This window comes from Tachypleus tridentatus, chromosome 3, assembly GCF_004210375.1.
Source record: "Tachypleus tridentatus isolate NWPU-2018 chromosome 3, ASM421037v1, whole genome shotgun sequence".
Taxonomy (NCBI): Eukaryota; Metazoa; Arthropoda; class Merostomata; order Xiphosura; family Limulidae; genus Tachypleus; species Tachypleus tridentatus.
Window position 1 is genome coordinate 94,991,841 of NC_134827.1, and position 20,917 is coordinate 95,012,757.

The 20,917-nt window shown below is 33.4% G+C and overlaps 1 protein-coding gene across 1 annotated transcript in view; it reads right to left on the reverse strand.

Moving 5' to 3' along the window:
* The window catches only part of Tmem131 (Transmembrane protein 131), a 191,871-nt gene that overhangs the window by 38,558 nt on the left and 132,396 nt on the right, over positions 1-20,917 (reverse strand). The window contains exons 19-23 of the mRNA XM_076492169.1: positions 16,273-16,425; positions 10,239-10,314; positions 6,126-6,243; positions 4,237-4,372; positions 3,383-3,571 (exon numbers count right to left, since the gene is read on the reverse strand). Of these exons, the coding sequence (XP_076348284.1) occupies positions 3,383-3,571; positions 4,237-4,372; positions 6,126-6,243; positions 10,239-10,314; positions 16,273-16,425 (672 nt within the window). The remainder of the gene's footprint in view (positions 1-3,382; positions 3,572-4,236; positions 4,373-6,125; positions 6,244-10,238; positions 10,315-16,272; positions 16,426-20,917) is intronic.

Here is a 20,917-nt window from a genome sequence, read left to right on the forward strand (position 1 = left end):
GTGGAGAGGAGGAAGAAATATTCAAAATACTTATTTGTATACATATGCTACTATATTACAACAGATTGTCTTATGTTTGTACTGAATATATAAGCATGCACTAAACAACTTGGAAAAGTCACATTACTATCCATATATATGGCTTTACAACTTAAAAACTATAAAGCCTGCTTCATAGTGATTATACATACAATACTACTATCAATGATCATACACCACTATCAATGATCATACATCACTATCATTGATCATACACCACTATCAATGATCATACATCACTATCATTGTAGTAATGATACCAGTAGTAACAGCCAACCAATCTGCAAGAAGCCAATCCACAGGCTGTCATTGTTTTCCGAGAAAGCACCAACTATGTATTTCATCAAACTAAACAGTTTCAAATAGGAAAATATTTCTATTATACAGATTTATGTCTACGATGGTCATAAAAGCTAAAAAATCAATATTATTAAAATCTGGGAATAGGGATCTTCACAAAAATGAGATAAGTAGCTTAAAGTGAAAATGTAACTGTCATAAAATGTAGCCAAACAAACTTAAGGTTTAAGACTTAGTGCTGACATTATTTCTCATGCTACAACTATTTATTTTGGGTCCATCTATTACAAACTGTAATATTTAGGAGTCAAGATAGGAATTTATGGCTTGATGAAATAATGTTAACACTAAGCCTCAAACCTTAAGTCTGTTTGATCACTTTTTAGCAACTACATTTTCACTTTAAGTTACCTATCTTTCTCTGCATTATTCTAAAGATCCCTATTCCCTTCCCTCCTTCTTTTAAACAGACAATTTTAAATAATCTTGTAGATATAATTATATCCTTATCTCTAGATTTTGCTGAAGATGGGATAATTATATTCCAAAATGTTCACGTTTTTGTAATTAAACATGTTTTATATCATGTTCACCATCTTCACATGTATTAGTATGATTCATTATAATTACCAAGAATCAAACGACTCTTACTAACTTTAACAACCCATAATTACTAAGATAATGGACACTTCACTAACTCTGGTAGTTACCAATTTAAACACCTTATGTAACCATAATTGTTCATGTAAGGGACACTGCCCATCAGAAGTGTCTCATTAATGCTCATAGCAGGGCCAGATTAATCATCCTTATCATCAGAGGACCATGGATTCTTATATTATTTGGCAGGAATATTGGTGCCAGAGAGATACGTAATTTTGCCAAGTTTCACATCTATCAGTCTAACAGTTTTTGTGTAAGACTCACCTAATGTTTAACCCAATATGATTCCCAGAAGAGACCAATAACATTTTTAAGAGTAACAATAACTTTTTACTTTTGATGCTACAGCCAAAAAGTAGATTATTACTGAGAAGCTCTCTTTGTTCTCGATCCAATTATGATATCCCTTCTAACATCCAGATGTATGAACTTGAATTGTTAACCTATGACCTAATTTGTACTTTCCATCCCAGCAAGGATGACCAAAATCAAGGTTAGGTACATTTTCATGTCATGCTCTAAATGTGAACAAAAAGAAAGTTGCTGACTCTCCAGTTTATGTACAAGAACACACACTGTGAAATTTTTGTTAAGAAAATATGTACTTAAAATTGTTTCACTTCATATCATGTGTCCAATTTTTCTTAGCTTTAACTCAGTCATTTATTTAAACGTAGATTTCCTTTAAAATTTTCTTTATTAATCATTTTAGCCTATCAAATATTCATTTGAAAATCAGTTTCATTTAAACTAACTGAGCAGTAACTTAGATTTTATATCTAACAAACCCCCAAAAGGCTTGAGAGACAATCAGGAGCACTCAGAAACTGTTGTTCCTGGTATAAACTCAGAGTATAGTGTGAGTTTCGGTATCAAACCTTGACTCTGATCATTCAGGTTGCAGCTAACAGTCTAACTGAGGTCAAAGGTAAAAACGTTGAACGTTAAAAAAGTGGCACATTTATGTAGGTAGAGCTTTCTATCAATAACGGATTTTTTTACTGCAGTGTAAAATACAAGTTATTGGGACTTTCGTGTCACCAATCTCATCTGGGAACCATTTTTGTTCGAATATTTGATGGTCTTTAATATAAAAACTGTTTGTCTTAATGACATGAAACATTAAATCTTGTACTTTCTTTGCAATTAGCAGAGATCAGGTTAGAAACCTGCCTGAAGTGACTAATATGACATGGACCAATCTGTTTATTCAGGTTAGAAACCTGCCTGAAGTGACTAATATGACATGGACCAATCTGTTTATTCAGGTTAGAAACCTGCCTGAAGTGACTAATATGACATGGACCAATCTGTTTATTCAGGTTAGAAACCTGCCTGAAGTGACTAATATGACATGGACCAATCTGTTTATTCAGGTTAGAAACCTGCCTGAAGTGACTAATATGACATGGACCAATCTGTTTATTCAGGTTAGAAACCTGCCTGAAGTGACTAATATGACATGGACCAATCTGTTTATTCAGGTTAGAAACCTGCCTGAAGTGACTAATATGACATGGACCAATCTGTTTATTAATCTGAACACCTTATAAAACCATAATCATTTATAAAACTTTTTTTTCCCATTTCTATAAGAACTTCTTATATACTTTTAGTTATTTAATGTAAACAATAAGGAAAAACCAAACTAATCATGTTATACATTAAATAAGCTGGCACGTATTCTAACTTATTTAGTCTAAACTATCAACTCTTGAGAAAATGATAATCTCATATGTCAGAAGTCACTGGGAAATGAATTAGATAAACACTGTACACTAAATCAGAAAATCAATAACTAATCGTAGTTACTAATGTTGTTACATATATCAGACTTAAAAAATCACCAACTGCTGAGCACAAAGATGCAGCCATCAACCAAATCTAGATTCCCCATACAGTTGTCAGTATCGTTACACAGATACCAAGCACAACCATAATTCTAGAACCATTTACTTGAAATGTTTCAGCAAAACAATCATAAGTTACCAAAAATAAACACAAACTCCCATTGGCCCTGAAAAAGGAACAAGACAAATGGTGAAATATCAAGACAGATGACTTTCAAGCAAAGCCAGAATGAAAAAGTTTGATATCTAATGGTAAGGTGAAACCAATTCATAAGCTGTTTGGTGCTCAAATAAAATAAATCACTCACATTAAACTCTTTATTTTAAAACAAATCTAATTATGATAAATGTAAACATTTTATAATAAACTCAGAATGAAATAGTTCATGTGTAAGGATGTTTTATAAAAGACAATCATTGTGATATTTACAAGTGTAGGAAAAAAATGAGAAACAGATTTTTTGAAGTGTAAAATTTACTCATTTCTATCCAGAATAAAAATTTTTGGAATCTGGAGAAAACCTACTTACAGTAGTATCTTCAATATCTGGAAGAATAAAGACATCATTGCTGTCTGTCTGGTCTACAATGATCCCTTCTTTTTTTAACTGAGTTGTTAGCATCTCCAGTGCAGCCGAGGGATTAGGATAAGTAGATAGCTGGATGATTTGAACGAGGACAGGTAAACTGGAAGGGTTCTGAAGAACAAACTCTTTTACCTGAAAATGAAATATTCAAATTGAGGTGAAAAATTAATAAAACCAGAACATTCACATGGAGAGTATGCCTTGGAAGATCTAATTCAGAATCAATTATGGTTGAAATATTAGAAGTTTCAATGTATTTATTTTTCTATCAAAAATATAATTTCTTCAAATAATACAGTTTTGTTAATTATTAAAAGAAATATATAATTATATCACCTACAAACACAGTAAGAATAAAATATTTCTCAGTATTTGTGTCACAAATTTGCACAAAGCTGTACAAGGACTATTTTCACACAGCTAACCCTAATTTTTGAACAGGTATATTAGAGAGAAGACAGCAAGTTAATAGCACCCACCACCATTAATTCTGACTGAACAGTGAGGTTTCATCATAACTTTAATATTGCATTCATGGCCATAAAGTTTATACAACAGAATATGAATCATAGATATCAGGTTCACAGTACAGGGATCATTTTTGGCCTATTTCTTATAGTTAATTAATCGTTTATGTGGACTTTGGACAGTACCTCCCTTTCACCACCCTTATTTAAAAATCAGAGAAATGAATGTTCAACATACTATTTAAATTATGACAAAAACTTCATGCATAATTTGTCAAATTATTACTCAACACGATTCTGTAGTCATAGAAATAGGCACATTTAACTTACTGTTAGATTGCCAACTTGGGTAACGGGGAAAGATAATTTACATTTGTGGATCAGTCTGGGCCACTGTAACGACGCTTGTGCAGCAAGTAGAAAACCTCGCACTTCACTAGTATCCAACTGTAAAGTCACATTCATGCTACAAAAAGAAAAATGCTATTAATGTAACATCTAATTAAATTGACACATGTTATCACATTGCTTTCATGGTAAAGATACAACTTCTATGGTTGATTTAAAACAAAAAGCAATTATGAACGGGAAGTTACAAACTGGGAATATTCAGTCACAATGCACACAACTAAAGACTTGTTCATGATAAAATCATCAGAGCGAGGAAATGATAATGGAAGAATGTTAAAGCAAAAACATCAGTAATTATAACTAGAGTATACCTTTGCATGCTAAATAATAGTCATAAATACGGGAAAAAAATATTATACACAGCAGTTAAACAATATGAATCTCTTTTATACCAAAAATTTATTGAAAACATTTAACTCTCTTACTACGGGTAGGTCAAAGAGCATGTAATGACCATCTTAAAGAATTACATTCAAAATTTAATTAAACTACTTTATTATCATTGTACACATATAAACATTGCATCAATATGTACAGTTAATAAATGAAATTTTAATGAAAAAAAGTTTTAAGTTCTTAATTTTATAAGAGAATATTTTTAAGTTTGTTTGAATTTCATGCAAAGCTACTCAAGGGCTATTTGCGCTTGCCGTCCCTAATTTAGCAGTGTAAGACTAGGGGGAAGGCAGCTAGTCACTACCACCCACTGCCAACTCTTGGGCTACTCTTTTACCAATGAATAGTTGGATTGACTGTCACATTATAATGCCCCCATGGCTGAAAGGGCGGGCATGTTTGGTGCGACCGAGATTCGAACCTGCGACCCTCGGATTACAAGTCGAATGCCTTAACCCATCTGGCCATGTCGGGCAGTGGAATATTTTTAAACACCCTCATTCTCCCCTAGTATGAAAATCATGACATTTTTTCTCTAGGTCTTCCATCTTCTCTAATTTACTTACCAACCTTCTAAGAAGTAGAGAATTTAATGTAAATTTCTCATTATAATATAGTTATTGCAAAGGCAAAGCATAATTTTCTTAACCTTCAATCTTATTTATGGAGCATAAATAAGAAATGTACACCCACTTGGCATACTCACCTGTCACATCCTCTCTTTATCAAACTGTCTCCAGTTCTCTCTGAACAATTATACTAAATTAGTTATAGCCAATAGAAAGCCAAAGGTTTAATCCATTAAACAATGTAATATATGTTTTACTGTTTTCTGTACAAAGTATTATCTATTAAACCTCCAGTTTGAAAATTTCTCTTGCAATATACACACCAATAAGCTTGGATAAATTTTTAAAGGTTCTTTTTCCATAGTTAGAAAGCCAGATAAATTATGACAGTAATAGGACATTGTTCACTTTATGCATGTTATAATTGTGTGTTCACAGGTGCACATTGCTTAAGTAAAAATTATTTAATGTGCTAGCATATGAGAAAAATTAGGCTTAACTTTTAACATCAGTGGACACAAAAAAGCAAGATATGGGTAAGTACTATATTTGTGTTTCATGTATATCCTATATTTATTATTACCACAATATCTAATATGCAAAAATTAGAAATTATTAGGTTGTATAAGATTAGATTAGGCAACATGCTGAAAAAAATCAGGATGTATGCATGTAAGCAGCTTTTGTGTTATGTAATTCAATACAACTGAAATTTATAAAAGGACATAATTTTTGGAGTAATTTCAATTAAAAAATTCTTGATATTAGCACATTTTAATTTTGCATTACTTTCTACAGAAAAAAAAAAGGGTTATATGAATAATGTTTTATATATATACTTACTTCTTTTCTCCGATGTCTATTAACTTTTGCCACCGCTGCGAAAAGGTTTTATATAAATCTTTATCCAAGTCTCCTATATCTGATGGTAAACTTATTCCTGACAACCATTGATGGCCAGCTTCAGAAGAAAGAAGGGAAAAAACAAAACACTGAACCAAAATGTTCAGATATTCTAATGTATTTATTTAACAAATAAGAAATCTTTTTCTTAAAATTTGGCTTCTTGCCAAGCCAAACATCGCATTTTCAAATCTGTTCAGTCTTTTACGGGTCTTAACTGAACCAAGCTGCTAAAAACTAACAACATATTCTGTCAAATCTTTCAGCTAATTGATTAATACAAGGACAAATTACATGGAGAGTGGTATTTATAAGTAACATTAACTGCTTCCAAACCCCACAGAAAAGTCAGTAATATCAAGTGTTTACATTATTGTTTCAGACCAATATAATTATCAAACATCACAACGTTGATAACAGCACAGAAACTGGTAGCCACCTTCTGATGATATGACATTAGTAATGAGGGAGGTGGCTACCAGCTTTTAATGTCCTAAAAAAAAACTCACAAATCAGATAAAATTCTTTCAATATTTGCTTCTATCAGCACTACTTTCCAAACAGTAAAAAAACATAAGAAAAAGTCGATATTTTTTGACACGTAGTTTATGTCTAACAAGTACCATACATATTTTCCAGCAGGTACAAATGTAATTTCTGTCTAGCAGATAGTGTGAATAGATGTCATGTCTCAAAGGTACACATGTAGTTTCTGTCTTGCAGATAATGTATACAGATGTCATGTCCCAGCAGGTATACAATTAGTCTCTATCTAGCATATACTAGGTATAGATGTCATGTCTCAGCAGGTATACAACTAGTCTCTGTCTAGTACAGTTACAACAGAAAGCGTTCGTACCCCTGCGTCGTGAGTAGTTTTTTTCCTCATAACTTAAAAGTATCACAATTAAGATAATGAAAGTATAGTATATTATAAATATTATACAAACACACATCTACATAAATTTTTATGTAAATTGAACAACAAATAAACTGTTAATAAACAAATAACCAAACACAGGATGAGCAGAAAGTGTTCGTGCATGTACTTTAATGGTCAGTTGTATAGCCTTTCAGGTGAATTACTTAGCGCAATCTCTCCTCATAGCCCTCCATGATCGTTTGACAGTACTCGACTGGTATTTTCTTCCATTCTTCTTTACAGAAGGCCTCCAACTCTTGCATGTTTTTCGGATGACGCTGATGAACCCTGGTCTTCAACTCATGCCAAAAGTTTTCAATTGGGTTGAGATCGGGTGACTGCATTGGCCACTCCAGAATGCTTATATGGTTCCTCTGCAACCAGGATTGCACATATTTTGATGTGTGCTGTGAGTCATTGTTGTGCTGGAAGATCCAATGATGCCCAAGTTGCAAGTTCCGAGCATCATTCTTGATACAAGTGCCTGATATATCAACGTACTCTTCTTTTTTCATGATTCCATTGATGTGGTGAAAGCTGCCTACACCAGAAGAGCTGAAGGAACCCCATAGCATGATTAAGCCACCTCCGTGTTTAACTGTAGGGATGGTGTTCTTTGGAAGATTTCGTTCCCCATTCTTACGGAAAATATTGCGAACATCATTGTGGCCGAAAAGCTCGATTTTAGTCTTATATGACCAAAGAATACTCTTCCAATAGATAAAGGGTTTATTTACATGCTTTCCTGCATACCTCAATCATGCTTCTAAATGAACAGGCTTTAAATATGGAGTTCTACGAGGACGGCATGCTTTGAACACAGAAGAGCGTAACATGTTCGTAACTGAAGAGGTGCTTACTTCAACCCCAGTTTCCCTTATCAGTTTCTGTATATCATTACGTGTTGAACGAGGGTTCCTACTAACTTCTCTGAGAACCTTCCTCTTGGTTCTCTCTGGAATTTTGGTGGGGCGTCCAGAATGAAGGAGGTTAGCAGTTGATCCTGTAAGTTTAAACTTGGCAATTATGATTTAAACAGTAGATTTCAGCACATTAAGTTGTGTAGCAATACCAGAAAGACACATACGAGACTTGTATTTTACAATAATTCGTTTTTTTTTTAAATTACTAGACAGTTGTTTCCTGTTCGCCATGATGACTAAGCAGATAATGACGAAGATGGCACCAAATTTCTGGAAGTAAATTTTTTGCTGGCTAAATTCCAATAATTATGAACCCAGTGTCTAGTTCTGTAATGTAGTTTATTCGTTAAATTAAACAAAAGTTTTATGGGAATATCAGTTTTTTCACACGTTCTGAAATGTACGAACATTTTCTGCTTCTCCTATTTTTGGTTATTTGTATATAAACAGTTTATTTGTCGTTTAATATATATAAAAACTTGTGTAGATGTGTGTTAGTATAATGTTTATAATATACTATACTTCTATTAGCCTAATCGTGATACTTTTTAAGTTATGAGCAAAAACTACACGGAACGCAGGGGGTACAAACACTTTCTGTCGTAACTGTATAGCAGGGGTAGGAACACTTTCTGTCGTAACTGTATAGCAGGGGTAGGATCACTTTCTGTCGTAACTGTATAGCAGGGGTAGGATCACTTTCTGTCGTAACTGTATAGCAGGGGTAGGAACACTTTCTGTCGTAACTGTATAGCAGGGGTAGGAACACTTTCTGTCGTAACTGTATAGCAGGGGTAGGAACACTTTCTGTCGTAACTGTATAGCAGGGGTAGGAACACTTTCTGTCGTAACTGTATAGCAGGGGTAGGAACACTTTCTGTCGTAACTGTATAGCAGGGGTAGGAACACTTTCTGTCGTGAACTGTATAGCAGGGGTAGGAACACTTTCTGTCGTAACTGTATAGCAGGGGTAGGAACACTTTCTGTCGTAACTGTATAGCAGGGGTAGGAACACTTTCTGTCGTAACTGTATAGCAGGGGTAGGAACACTTTCTGTCGTAACTGTATAGCAGGGTGGGATCACTTTCTGTCGTAACTGTATAGCAGGGGTAGGATCACTTTCTGTCGTAACTGTATAGCAGGGGTGGGAACACTTTCTGTCGTAACTGTATAGCAGGGGTAGGATCACTTTCTGTCGTAACTGTATAGCAGGGGTAGGAACACTTTCTGTCGTAACTGTATAGCAGGGGTGGGAACACTTTCTGTCGTAACTGTATAGCAGGGGTGGGAACACTTTCTGTCGTAACTGTATAGCAGGGGTAGGAACACTTTCTGTCGTAACTGTATAGCAGGGGTAGGAACACTTTCTGTCGTAACTGTATAGCAGGGGTAGGAACACTTTCTGTCGTAACTGTATAGCAGGGGTAGGAACACTTTCTGTCGTAACTGTATAGCAGGGGTAGGATCACTTTCTGTCGTAACTGTATAGCAGGGGTAGGATCACTTTCTGTCGTAACTGTATAGCAGGGGTGGGAACACTTTCTGTCGTAACTGTATAGCAGGGGTAGGATCACTTTCTGTCGTAACTGTATAGCAGGGGTAGGAACACTTTCTGTCGTAACTGTATAGCAGGGGTGGGAACACTTTCTGTCGTAACTGTATAGCAGGGGTAGGAACACTTTCTGTCGTAACTGTATAGCAGGGGTAGGAACACTTTCTGTTGTAACTGTATACACTATGTATAGGTGTGATGTCCTAGCAGGTATACAACTAGACTATGTCTAGCATATACTATGTATAGAAGTGATGTCCCAAAAAATACACATGTAGTTTCTGTCTAGCAGATAATGTATATAGATGACATGCCCTGGAAGGCATACAACTACTTTCTGTCTAGCATATATACTATGTATAGATGTGATATCTTAGAAGGTACAATTGTAACTTCTGAGCAATAGATAGTATATTTTAATGAAATGTTCTAGAAGGGTTTAACTTTGTCTGGAATTCTATACTGTACAATAAAACAAAGTATTTAATACCTATGTATGTTGCTTCATTCTGTTTTTCATCATACCTGCATACTGCCATTATAATTATCTATATATATTTTTCATTCCATACAGGCAACATTGATTCTGCACTACTGAAAAATATCTAAAATAATTATAACTGAATCTTACAAATGGACAGAATATATTGTTGTACCTGAGGCTGATGTAGACAGACTACTATAACATTTCTGGTGACAATCCTTCCTTGGATCAAAATATACTTTACCAACCTGTAGAATAGTGTAAAACATGTTCAATATCTTCTTAGAAAAAGAAATAGTTAATTAACTTGCCTGATGTAAAACACACACTTAAAAACTGTCTTACCATTACACAAATAAAACATGTTATCTTAAAACACTAATAATCTAAAAACATTATTCAAGTTAAAACTGCAGTTACATAACCTTACATAAAAACAGAGTATGCAACATATCAAATTATTAAATTGGTGTGACAGTCTGCTAATAACAATTAAATACAAGTGATTATGGATTTGTTAGTGTTTGACACCATCAGTTGAAAGCTGATATAATAATGAAACTTAGAGAAAGCAAGTCACATATATATATAAATAATAGGAAATAACGTGTCATTTAATAACACATGTCTTACAGAAAGTCTCTGAATTGTAGATGTAGTTGCAATGTACAAGTACTATACAAGGTTGCAATTTCAGCAATTTTTCAAAAACGTTTGCTGAATTTACTGAAAAGCTTTAATCACAATTTCACCTTGTCATATTCAAAAATATATTTATAATCAATACCCCATCCGATTGTCATTTAAGTTTCTTTTCTATATTTTCAGATATCTATATTCAAGTTTCTGTTACCATACTGTAGGTGAATTTGATAGAAGAGTGAAAATCCTCTATCAAACAACTGTATATTCTCCAGTTATATGTATTTAAAGAATATTCAAGCATACTCTGATAAATTTGAATGGAGCTAACTCACAAAACATGAGCTCCTAAACAATGTTATTATAATTCAATTAGAATTATAAATCCATAGATTATTACAAGGCTATTTCTTTAATAATTACATACACCACTGTAAAATGAAGAACATAAAACAACAGCAGAATAAGAATGCAAAACAAAAACATCAATAACGAATGTTTAGATAAATCCTGCACATTGTCTATAATCACGTTGTACACTGGCAAGCATGACTTACCTCACGAGATAAATAACAAAAGGTTATAAAAATATGTTTATGTTTAATTCTCGTGTAAAAATACTTCAAGATATGCTAGTTTGACAGAATTGTAAATACGTATTTTAGTAAATAAACATGTATTGCAAATTTCATACCATGCATGCAAAATTATAACGGACGATCTGTAAGACACCACTGTTATTACGTTATAGCTAAAATGCAAAAACAACGGTACAGACCCTATGCAAAGGACATCACGCACACATTACCAGCAAGCTGAGAAGTAAATATTTTGGATGTAGCAGAAACAGAATCCAGTAATCAAAGTGTAGTTGCTAACATTGCAATTTGGGATCAGGTATCTGAATTAACAATATATTGTGTAGCAGTTAGTTGTTCCAGCAACCAGACAAAGAACCTGGAATTATCATTTTATACACTGACAAAAGATACAATGAATAGAGTTAAATGAACTGTGGCAGTAAAATATGCAGACGCAAACAACACTGACAAGTCTCAAAAACCATTGTTGTACTATAGACTACGAAGATCCCGTTTTGTGTCTAGTTAGTAAAACATGTATACACAATGCAGCTTGTAAATACTTGGTACCTCCCGTCACCTCAATACTATCATTCAAGCCAACACAAGCAGTGCTAGATAGAAGGGCCTTGTGGGCAATAATATAAAGTTTTATCAGATATGTGGTTTGTTTAGACAGCTGGCCTTAAACTATAGAGCTTATTTGTTTAAAATATATGGGTAACGTGTACTGAAGAAAGTGATCTTACAAGACAGGAGAACGTAAATTGCAATACAATGTGATGTAATATGTCTATGTTGTAAATTTAGCACTGATAGAACATAAACAATAGGCCTGGTCACTAAAACCAACTTTGACTGGCCTTAAAGTAAGCAGTGTAGCTGGATGTCTCGTATACTTTCCACAGTCTAGCATTGCACATCCAGCTGACCACAAAGTACTTAAAACCACCAAGGCTCTTATAGGCCTTGAACTGCTTTCTGGTGTAAAATGGTGTTATCAGGACTAAATAATTTATGATATCTATATTCTCAACATGTGAGACTTTAATGCTGGTTTATTGGCCTAACTCAAGTCTTCTATTTGATATACTGAATAATCTACTGGCACCTAGCATGACTGTCACTGCTGACAGGATGGGAAAAAGGTCCATTGTGTCTAAGATTGACTTTCCTGCATTTTTCTTCATATCTTGACTTCCATATATTGTTTATCTTGCTCATAAATTTGCGAGAAATAAACGGAGTATTAGGTGATTGTGTAAAAATGCTGTGTTTTCACAAATGGTCAAAAGATTTTCCATTTTTACTTTGTCCTTGATTGCATAAAGTCCATACAAACAGGTATTACAAATTTTACATCATGTGTACTATATGGTGGACAACACATAAGAGACCACTGCTATTAATTAAGTTACAGTTAAGCACAAAAACTGTTCCCAATTGAAATTTAGTAAACATCAAGTAAGAGTCGACAGAAAATTGGAAGTCATTTATGTTTGTAAATATTTTTGGTAATAAAGTTACTAGTGATTTTTACATGTGTAAGAAACTTTATCAAACATTATTATACACACAAGTTTTTTTTTAAATTTACTTACCAATTATAAGTATTATTTTATTATAAATTACAGATAGTACAGTAAGGAAAAAATATCCTTTAAAGAGATATCTTGTTTTGATCACTGGTACAATCATTTTCAAATATACAAATTTTAATTGTAAAGAAGATTTTAGTATTTGAATTAGCATTTCTTGTAAGTTGGAATAAAATAATTATTAACAACCCATAGTCTTGAACTAACAAGGCTATGGGTTCAAAAAAGTTTTATGTATACTAAAGTTGAAAAATAAAAACTTAGTGGATAAATAGGATTTTCCAGAAATGAAATCAACAACTTATTTAGTGCAACATATTACAAAGAGGTTTAACTCATCTCATAAAATGTAATTAATTCCACTCTTCAAGACTGAGTACAGTTTAGCACTAAAACGTGAAAACCAGCTACATAATGCAAGTTTTTTGAAGCAAAGACATTATTAGGCACTTGAACACGAAGCCCATGCCCAGATTGTATTTGACAGGGCTACAACTCCCCAAATGGTGTCTTGAAAAAGCAGAATAGAAAATCATGATTGAAATCCTAATTCTACTGAAATGCCAAAAATTCCTACATCTATGGGCCTGAGCCCTGAATATTTTAAGCATCTAACAATGTCACTGTTTTTTTTAAGCAAATACATCTTGTAATATGGGCAAAGTTCCCTGGAACAATATGCATGTTCTATTCTCAAGTTTTACACACTTATGAACATATCTGTATCAAAATTTTATACAAGTGATCCAAAAAATTGAGGTGAAAAAACAGAGGAAAACACTTTACTTTTAATAGCCACTACTTTAAAAGCTATATTACTTATAATAGTAACCTTAATAGCCTCTTCATCATTTTGACCTGGCATTAAGTTTACAATCCATTCTTATCAGTGTTTCTGCAAATCTAAATATGTAAACAAAAAATAAACCTGAGCAAAGACACGAGAGTTATACCTCATGAATGTGCTTAAACAACTCAAGTAAAAACTGACAATAATTTCTAATGATATATATTTTCATTCTCCAGACAAAACTATGTAGATTCCAGAATGATGCATTTAATCTACTTTAGCAGACACTGAAACATTCCATTATTGCTATCTTTAATACAAAGATAGATCTTACTTCTTACTAACAGAACAACATGATAATTTGGTATACCATTTTGTATTAGCTATTCGACCAGTGATCTTTCGCACACAAAGCAAGTGCTCTATCAACTGAAGTAAGGAACAAAACTCAACAGCAGTTAAGACACATGCTACAATTTATTATAATTATTCACCATTTCTTTCAACTAAGATCTTTCTTACCAGTGAGTTCAGATTATGTGAAAAAATTCACTGATTCACTGACATTTTACCTCAGTGTTCACAATAGCAAATCCACTCATAATAATGTTGCTATAATCCAACCAGACGCTTCATATATTTTGTTTTAAATTCACACATTTAAATATCATAATAGCCCTACTAGATGATTTAAATATCATAATAGCCCTACTAGATGATTTAAATATCATAATAGCCCTACTAGATGATTTAAATATCATAATAGTCCTACTAGATGATTTAAATATCATAATAGCCCTACTAGATGATTTAAATATCATAATAGCCCTACTAGATGATTTAAATATCATAATAGCCCTACTAGATGATTTAAATATCATAATAGCCATACTAGATGATTTAAATATCATAATAGCCCTACTAGATGACTTAAATATCATAATAGTCCTACTAGATGATTTAAATATCATAATAGTCCTACTAGATGATTTAAATATCATAATAGCCCTACTAGGTGATTTAAATATCATAATAGTCCTACTAGATGATTTAAATATCATAATAGCTCTACTAGATGATTTAAATATCATAATAGTCCAACAAGATGATTTAAATATCATAATAGTCCTACAAGATGATTTAAATATCATAATAGCCCTACTGAATGATATAAATATCATAATAGTCCTACTAGATGATTTAAATATCATAATAGTCCTACCAGATGATTTAAATATCATAATAGCCTTATTAGATGATTTAAATATCATAATAGTCCTACCAGATGATTTAAATATCATAATAGTCCTACTAGATGATTTAAAATCTTATACATCCGCACATCTTTATGTCACAGTAATCCAACAGAATGCATAATCTTTTTTCACAAGTCCACATAATTTAATGCTGTAATAACCCCACCAAGTGTTTCCCATAGTTTTTAAAATAAACCCACATATTTTAAAGTCACAACAACTCAACCATATAATTTACATTTTCTTATAAATCCACACGTTTCAAAGTCATAACAGTCCCACAAGAAAATTATATATTTTTCAAAATTTTCATGCAACTCAAACCAGCTTAACACAATTTCGTTTTATTAGCAGAAATCTCATAGTGATTTTCCTATGATTTGTGATATTATTATGGTTTAAAAAGAAGAAAAGGAACTTGGATGAACTGTTATTATATTTTAGCTCCTTTCTGTTTCTTCAAATATACTCTCACCAAAATTTACTGGCAAGACAGTTGTAATTATTCTATATAATTTTGTTTTTTGAAGGGCTTTTTTTTGGGGGGAGAGGGGTTTCAGGACGTAATAAAAAATCAGTGTTTGGAGTTAACTTGGTTGTCAAGTGTCTGAATACAGACTTTATTCAATTTTCTAAGTTTTATAACATACAACTGAGAATCAAATCTAGAACTCTACAGGCATATAGAGTTGGTTTGTTTTGAATTTCACGCAAAGCTAGGGCTATCTACATTAGTCGTCCCTAATTTAGTAGTATAAGGCTAGAGGGAAAGCAGCTAGTCATCACCACCCACCGTCAACTCTTGGGCTACTCTTTCCAACGAATAGTGGAACTGACCATTACATTATAATGCCCCGACAGCTGAAAGAAGGGGCATGTTTGGTGTGAGGGGGATTCAAACCCGTGACTCTTGGAGTACGAGTCGAGTGCCTTAACCACCTGGCCATGCCGGGGCTTAGGCATATAGAGAAGTTAATCTGCAGTGCAATAACTGTTTTTCCAGTATAAATAATTAAAGTGTAAGATTCCACTATGATGACCCACAGAGTAACTTAAGTGATTTATTTATTCACTGATAAGAGTAGAAAGACAGTTATTGCACTGCAGATTAACTTCTCTGTATGCCGGGGCCTAGGCATATAGAGAAGTTAATCTGCAGTGCAATAACTGTTTTAAGATAGTCGTAAATGAATGTTCTCAAAATCTGGAATTGGGTGTTTATCAATCACTAACGATAAGATAAGTATAAAAATATTATACCACAATATAGTTCCAGTAGCAATCATAATCAGATTAGTGCTTGAATAAACCTGTATTATTACAACACTAAAGAACATACCAAAGTTTTCGCTTCTGGATGAAGGACTGGAGAAGAATTCCGAACTGGTTCGAAATGAAACCTATTGTCTTCAGGAACTGGAATGACATAAGTTACTGTCATGGGATGAGAGAAACTGCTCTGTATGTACAAATTCTGGGAAGAGATCTTTCCCTAAAATCAGATAAAAAAGAAACTTTAATGACACTATGTATTATTTTACAAGTTATAATTAAGCTATTAACATTATAAATGCAATGCTAATTCATGAATCATATAGCAAAACATTAATATACCTTCAGCAGGTTTGTTTTATTTTTAATTAAAAACAAACATATATAATGGACCACATATACTCTTGCCTACATAACGAAAGCTAATTTCTAGCATTAGAAGCTCTCAGACGTAATCTAATCTACTAAGGAGCTATTTTTAGTGTGAACATCCAACACTGAAATGAAACTATTGTGCAAAAAATTGTGATATTTTTATTTCATTTGAACCAAAAATTTAATGAGAGCCTAACTACTTTTTACCCTAACATCTGACTCCTGTCTACAAAATAAAACACAACACAAAATAACAAAATATATGCTCAGTTTGACTCTAGCCTATTCTGTAATATGTAAGGTAATAATTTATTGCAAATATGTTCTTGAAAGTAAAGAAAGTATCGTGACAGTGGAACTCTACAAACATGCAGCTGAATAACAACAAACAGATAGTCATATCTGGTTAGGGTCCAAATGGAATTTACTTTTATAGGATTGTTTTACCAAACAAATTCCCAGCAGAAGAAATAATCTAGGTTCCTAATTAAGTCTCTTGTTCCCTGGTGAGTTTACTTCTTAGGTGAAATCTTGTAAAGCAATGTTCCTTGAACCTGATTTATGTTCGAGCAATTCCAGTTTCAAATAGAAATGCACGTTCTAATTTGTGGTACTGGAATCACTTTCTTTTCCTATTTTATCTTTTAACACACCATCTTTCTTCCACTGTGAAATTCCCCTGTTAACATCAGGATTAATCAATAGATGATGGTAACAGTAATGCAAATGTATCAATAAGCATTATCATATGTTAAGATATTATGTTTCCAAGTAACACTGTTGGATTTACAAGACTGTTTAATGTAAGCATTATTAATTTAATTTATTTTCTGAGTTAATACTTAATAATTGTTCAGCAACTGTTTAATGATTAGTTAGCAAAAAAATGGGAAGTTAGCCAGCATTTGAGAGATTAGCTGTTTGGGTAATACCTTCTAGCAACTTTCACAGTGTAAAAGAGATAAGAAAAATAATTTGTCCTGTAAAAGGGTGTTCTAAAGTAATTGAACCCATACGTTCAGATTCTGATAAAAAGGATATAATTAATTAAAGTGTAATATACCACTATGATGACCCACAGGGTAACTCAAGTTATTTATTTATTCACTGAAAAGAGAAGAAAACGTAATTTATCTTGTCAACTGGATTCTAAAGTAATTAAATCAGCCCAAGTTGACTTTTGACAAGAAAAGAGAATTATTTAATTTTAGATAAAACAGTATTTTCCTATTGTATAAAGAATTTTTGTATATAACATTAACTTGTTTAGAATATATTATTTTAAAACAATTGGATTGTATACTGTACACTTATTGTTGAATTTATCACCAACAAGTCACAGACACCAACTGCAGAAGAATTCTCAGCCCACTCATACCAAAAATCCTGACAAACAATATTTTCTGAAAGAGTCATTAGTATTTAAAGACAAGTACTTAACACTCTCACCTGAGGCACCTGTTTCTGTGCATGCCACAAAGTTTTAGTGAATTACATTTAAAATTTAATTAAGCTACATTTTTCCTAGTATATGAATAAATATAGCATAAAACATAACTGATAATCCACATTTTAATAGTATATAAGTTTTAAGAGTTTTTCCTAGTATGAGGTTTGTGACATTTGCTCTCAAGTCATACTTTCTTCTATAATTTATTTACCACTCCTCCAAGAAATATACAATTTAATATAAATTACTTATTACATCTTTCGTACTCAAACAGTACATTATTTTTACAGCCTTCAATTTTACTTGATCACAGACAATGAATAAACAACCAGGCCCCTCTTGCCACACCTTTCACATCCTCTCTTTTAGAAACTGCCAATAGTTCTTTCTATCATCTAATACTACATCATTTGTAACCAATAAACCTAACTGTTAATTTTGCTTTTCAGTTGAAATTTGAAATTCATTGATGAGCTTAGGTTGAAGTTTTAACAGCTCCTGTCAAACAGTTATTGTGACATTCTCTGATTTTTACATTATTATTCTGTCTTCTTTGGTGTATTATTTAATTAACTAAAAAGTATTTAGTAAAGTTCTGCTATTAGCATAAAAAAGTAGTTAGAGAAGGTTTAACCAGCCAGTAAAAATAAAATAAAATTGATGTACAAATACATTTACACTGTTATGAGTGTAAAACTATTTATGATAAACAAATGCAATTTCATATTACAACTTGAAGAAAGAAAAGGGATAATTTAGATCAGGGGTGTGCAACAGGCGGCCCGCGGGCCACAACCCGGCCCGCCAAGCCATTTAGTGTGGCCCTAGTTGTTGTAATCTAACCATGTGGCCTGATGTGTAATCCAACGCAAATGGAATATTTTTAAAAGCATCGATCCTACGGGATTCCCAGGCTTCGACTCGACAAACTTCTAAAATTATCTTTGCTAGAGAGGAGCAGGCCGAATTCGATTGGTCGGCCTCCTTAGGGCATGAATAGGTGACGTGCACTAGCACTATTGTCTACGACTCAACGTTATGTCCTGAACCTCGCCTTCGCCCGCTGGCGACAATTTTCCCTAACCTCTGCTGTCCGTCATTCATTATTGGTGAAAATTTTATTACCTTTTACAGTTACTACAAGAGATTGAAGGTAAATTGATTATTATTTAGCATATTGTTGTGACTTTACTGAATTTATTAAAATTTTTGCTTTCAGATGCATCTGATTCTATGTACAGTGTGACCTCGTTATTCGCGGGGGTTACGTTCTTTACCCTCCCGCGAATATTGGACGCAGTTTTAAAACGTATATGTATGCGATTATATACTATATGAAATGCTTCCCAAACACTAATGATACTTATACTCATTGATGCAGTAATAATGTAGCAATATTGCATACTGTTATGTATTTCACTAAATTGCACCGTGCGTTACCGGGCTGTGCTTTGCCGTTTGCGTTGTTGGGGAAGCTGAGGCAGTCAGCCAATAGCAGTCCAATCTTGTTTGGTGAAGACGACAATTGATAAAAACGGCTTGATTGAGTAAATACAACAGAAATCTCCTCGAAAAGCCCTTTCAGTCTCTGTGACCTACAAAAACGCAGTTCGCGCATAACCCGCGAATGGCGAACCGCGAATAGGCGAGGTCACACTGTATTTTGCTATTCTCAATTAATTTAAGTACCGGAAGGCTATGATCGGATGCCAATTTAGAAACATGTGTTTCTGTCCATAAGAGGTTCCATGTGTAAATAAATTCTATGTTTTTTCTACTTTGCTATTTTCGTGAGAATAATTTTTGTTTTGATTTCAGGGCTAGTAAAATGTCAGCAGTTAAGAAACGAAAAATTGATGATGAGGGAAGGTTATTCAACAGTGAATGGTGCACAAAATATCTTGTTGTCCCACATAATCAAGGTGTTGTCTGCCTCGTCTGTCAAACTACAATTGCAGTCATGAAAGAGTACAATATTAAGCGACATTACGCAACTAAGCACTCCTCCCAGTTTGATGAAATTGTTGGTCAGGCACGAAAGGACAAAATTGAACATTTAAAACATCCATTGAAAAGCAACAAGGTGTTTTTACCACTTTCAAGAAAAATTCAGAACTGGTGACAAAACTGAGTTTTAAGCTTTGTGAATGTATGGCAGAAAAGGGAAAGCCTTTCAGTGATGGAGAATTTATTAAAAATTGTTTAACAATATTCACAGAATATGCATGTCCAGAGAAAAAATATTTGGTGGAGCAAACTAGCCTTTCCCGCTTTACTGTCTCACGCAGGACAAAAGATCTTTCAGAGGTCATCAAAGAAACTTTGAAAGAGAGATTGAAATCGTGTGAAGCTTTCAGTCTGGCTTTGGATGAAAGCACTGATATCAATGACACATCCCAACTTGTCATTTTCATCAGAGCTGTTACTGCAGGCTTTGATGTTTTCGAAGAGTTTTTAGATATGGCAAGCCTTTCCTCCACAACCACAGGACAGGATATTTGTGAACTTAAGGTTGTAGAAAAGTTTGAACTGAATCCTTATAAATTATGTGGTGTTACAACAGATGGTGCTCCTTCCATGACAGGTAGGACAAATGGATTCACCAAGAAATTTCTAACTGCAATTGGAGCACAAGACGTAGTTGTAAGCCATTGCATTATTCACCAAGAGAGCTTGTGCACCAAAGTTCTGGATTTTGCAGAAGTCATGAAAAATGTCGTCCAATGCGTAAATTATATTCGAACACGAGGATTAAATCATCGACAATTTAAAACTTTTTTAGATGAGCTGGACAGTGAGTATTCAGATATTTTGTACTTCTGTGCTGTACGTTGGCTTAGTAGAGCTGCTACTTTGAAGAGATTCTGGAATCTGCGAGAGGAGATTA